At 48.8% G+C, this 3,553-nt stretch overlaps 1 protein-coding gene across 1 annotated transcript; it reads right to left on the reverse strand.

Moving 5' to 3' along the window:
- Window positions 1-3,553, reverse strand: SPATA4 (spermatogenesis associated 4; the record flags this gene model as incomplete). Its single annotated transcript, XM_019534347.1, has 4 exons — window positions 3,022-3,553; window positions 2,363-2,481; window positions 951-1,171; window positions 1-53 (listed from the first exon to the last, which is right to left on the reverse strand). Coding segments are annotated over exons 1-4 (663 nt in total), but the record flags the coding sequence as incomplete, so codon positions are not given.

The raw sequence follows: 3,553 nt of genomic DNA on the forward strand, positions 1-3,553 counted from the left end.
AGAAGGATGACGAACAGCACATTCTCCCAAGCTTGGTTTAATGTTAAACCGCTCTATAAAACAAGAAATCACATTCTGCTTGGTATAGTAGAGAGATGTTCTGGTCTTCATGTTTTACCAGGTCAGCTCTTAATTTCTTTATTTAAAAAAGGCAAGGATTTCTTGGGGTGATATCTTTTACTGGCCAAACTGCACCATTGGGATAAAGTCAGACAAGCTTTTGAATGTAAGGCATTCCTACTGCCACTGATAAAAATTCAATAAAATCAAGACTTAAAATGTGGCAAAATGAAAGAAGTGCCCCAGCAAAACATGCAGTCTTTTATTCTCCAAAACAAAGGAACAATTTACATTACAAAAATTCTTTAGGTCACAGTAATTTTTTACAGTCGACCACATTCCTGTGACATGCAGTCTAATTAATTTAAGTCAATCTAATAAGTAAGAACCTAGAAAAATCTAATACTTGAGTGCTTTTCTATTGGGAAATCAGTTGGAATACTTTGCTAGAGCCATCTGCAGTCTCTGGTGCAGAGATAATGTTTCAGCAGATCAGACCTACCTAGAAAAAAAAAACACCTGAAGTGATGATGCAAAGGTAGAAACTTATATCTGATATTCAGCTGTATTCTACATTGCTGTACCATCCACCATCAGTATTCACTTCAAGTGGAAGTGCCTGTACATGTTTCCTTAGCTAATGTCATCACAATATTTTCTTTACAGTTTCTGGCTACAAGATTCAATCCTGTTCATACTATTCACAACATTCAGTTCTGTTGGCATCACTGAGATAACCAGTCATGGCTGAGGCCAGCATGACTTAAACCCAAGGACAGTCAAATAAATGTCTGAGCACTGTAAATGGAAAACTCATATCTGACAAATCAGATAAGTGAACATGGGAAAACAGGTCTGTTCTTAATACTTGATGTTGCAAAGCCACTCACTTGGGTTCTCTTCCCTTTCTAGCAGTCTCTGTTGCATATGCATATTGATGATAGCGTTAACCTTCTGTCTATTTTTTTTAATGCTTGGCTCTATCATTACTTCTGTTAGCTTAATGTTATTTTTGATAGCCTTTGATGCTGTTGATCTGGCAACCATTGGTAACTGCTCCTGATAGTAACGGTCTGTAAAGTCAACCTCCTCATCCTGAATATTCTTAATTCTGCAAAAAGGAAAAAGACTCACAAGTTAGTTACATTGTTAACAATAAATACAGAAAACCCTATCATGACTTCTACTTTTAAGGGATCTGTCCAATACTTGCTAATGAATTCCCACAGTTCTACAGTGCAAGTGATCCAGTTTCCATTTTTCTTCTTTATAATGGGGGACCTCACAGTTCAGAGATGTAAAATGACCTGGCCAAAGACACACCAAGTCTGTCTGTCTCATCCTGAATCCAAAAGATTCTGGCACTTAATCCTGTGTTCAATCAGTTCCATAATCTTTCTGCAAAAAGTGTGGGCTGCTCTTAAAAAATAATTTCTTACGGGCACCCTGTATTTCAGATCTTCACAGCAATTCACAACCGGACAATATACGCTGCAACCAACGCTGAGGATTATTCCTGTTATGTACCAATGCTCCTGCTGGGACTTAAATCCAGAGATTCTCAGCTAGAGGACCTTGCCCCTCCACTCAGGGTCAGACTGATCTTTATATTTGGGGTCAGGTAGGAATTTAGCCCATGGTCAGATTGGTATGAACTGTCGGGGGTCATGGCCCTCTTCCTGCGATATCTCAAGCCTCTTTTAACAATTGCTGAAGCAGCAAGTTGTTGGCTGCCACAGCAGCATTCCCATTAAGCTGTGCAGTGTGTGCAGCCCTGCATGCCACACAGCTTGAGGGAACACTGTGCCATGGTCTCCCTGCCTTCCCTTGGCAGGTTAGGGTCTTGTGTCGGGGTTGACTGTATAGTTTTGCTAATACATTAGATCAGGGTGTTTCAACCTTTTTTCATTTGCAGACCTCTAAAAATTTGAAGTGAAGATGCAGGTCCCTTTGAAATGTAAGTGTAGATATTCACATACCTTTGATCAGAGTCATCTTTTGCAGAGCCCTTTGATATAGTCTACAGACCAGAGGTTGAAAACCAGTGTGTTAGACAATGGATTTGTATAGGATGGTTTGGATGATTCAGCCTTGTGCAGGGGGCAGGGCTAGATGACTTTCAGAGGTCCTTTCCAACCCTACTTCTCAAGGACTCTAGGACTGGTTACTTCACTCCACTGGGCGTGCAACATAATGGTTTGGAAAGGGTTAGGTGACATTTGAGTGCTACTGCCTGACAACACTGTAAACCTTCTCTAGCTAACAGAGCAGAGTGGGACTGTTTATGGACAGCAACTCTCACCGCCTGTTTGTCAGCATGGAGTAGATGTCTTGCACCAGAATCTCTGCAGCTCCCGGTTTACAGTGCATCGTCCCATTAATGAGCTCCTGAACGGGGTTCAGCTTTCTTTTTAGGAAGAACTTTGTCGTACAAGAAGAGAGGGACACAGCTTAGGCTGTGCAAGGGAAGTGCTCCATTTGGCACATGGCGCACGCAGCACCTTCGATCCCAAGTCACCTCCGCCGTACGTGAACATACGCATAAAAACAACTGGCTCCAGATAGTTCAGGCAACTGGCAAGCTGGGGAAAGTCACCTGTCCCACACCCACCCCTGCTCTTGCACAGACTGCCCTCTTCCCCATCCTCGCCAGCTCTCATCAAAGCTCTGTCCCCAGGACCCTGGCCTCCCCACACCAGACCCTCCTCCCTCGCCTTCCCGGTCCCCTCTGTACCAGGCCCCGCTTCCTCACCATGACTCCCACCCCCTACTTTGGGCTGCACCTGCTCACCTTGCCTTGCCCTCCAAAGGCTGGGCCCCACCTCCCCATCTTGCCCTGCCCGCCCCTTCCCCATGTCCCGGCCACATATCGGGCCTTGCACCCCCAATGCCAGGCGCCGCCCCGTCTGGCCCCGCCTCCACACCAGGCCCCGCCCGCAGCCCCTCATCAGACCCCGGCACCTGCTGCAGGCGGGCCCAGTTGCAGAGCTTGGTGCGCAGGGAGGTGCCGTTTTGGAAGGCACCGAGGCGCAGGTCTCCCGGGAAGTACCACGAGAAGATCTCTGCCACCAGGACGCCGTTAGCGAAGTCCCGGCCGAAGCGGCGGGGGAAGAAGCTGAGGTCGAGGCTCTGCAGCCAGCGCAGTACGGCGCGGGGCAGCCCAATCCGCCGCGGCAGCGCCGAGTAGTGCAGGGCGCTGCCGTCGCCCCCCGCGCGACGCCCTGTCGCCATGGCAACCGGTCCCGGCAACCACTTGCCCTTCCGGTTCCGCTCGCGGGCTCCTGGGCAACGGGCGGCGGCGGCGCATGCGTCGGGGTGGAGCCGTATGGGCCGCCGAGAGCACTGGCAGCGGGAAGGGGTAGGGTCGCGTGCGTCGCCGCCGGAACGAGGCTGCCGGCTGCTGTTCTGTTGCCAGTGGTTACCGGGCAACTGGCGCGTATGTGGAACTCTTCCCCGCCCCACAGCTTCCAAGCGGCCTTGCAGGCCGCTCCCC

Source organism: Crocodylus porosus, unplaced genomic scaffold (genome assembly GCF_001723895.1).
Source record: "Crocodylus porosus isolate Cpor-Errol unplaced genomic scaffold, CroPor_comp1, whole genome shotgun sequence".
NCBI lineage: Eukaryota > Metazoa > Chordata > Crocodylia > Crocodylidae > Crocodylus > Crocodylus porosus.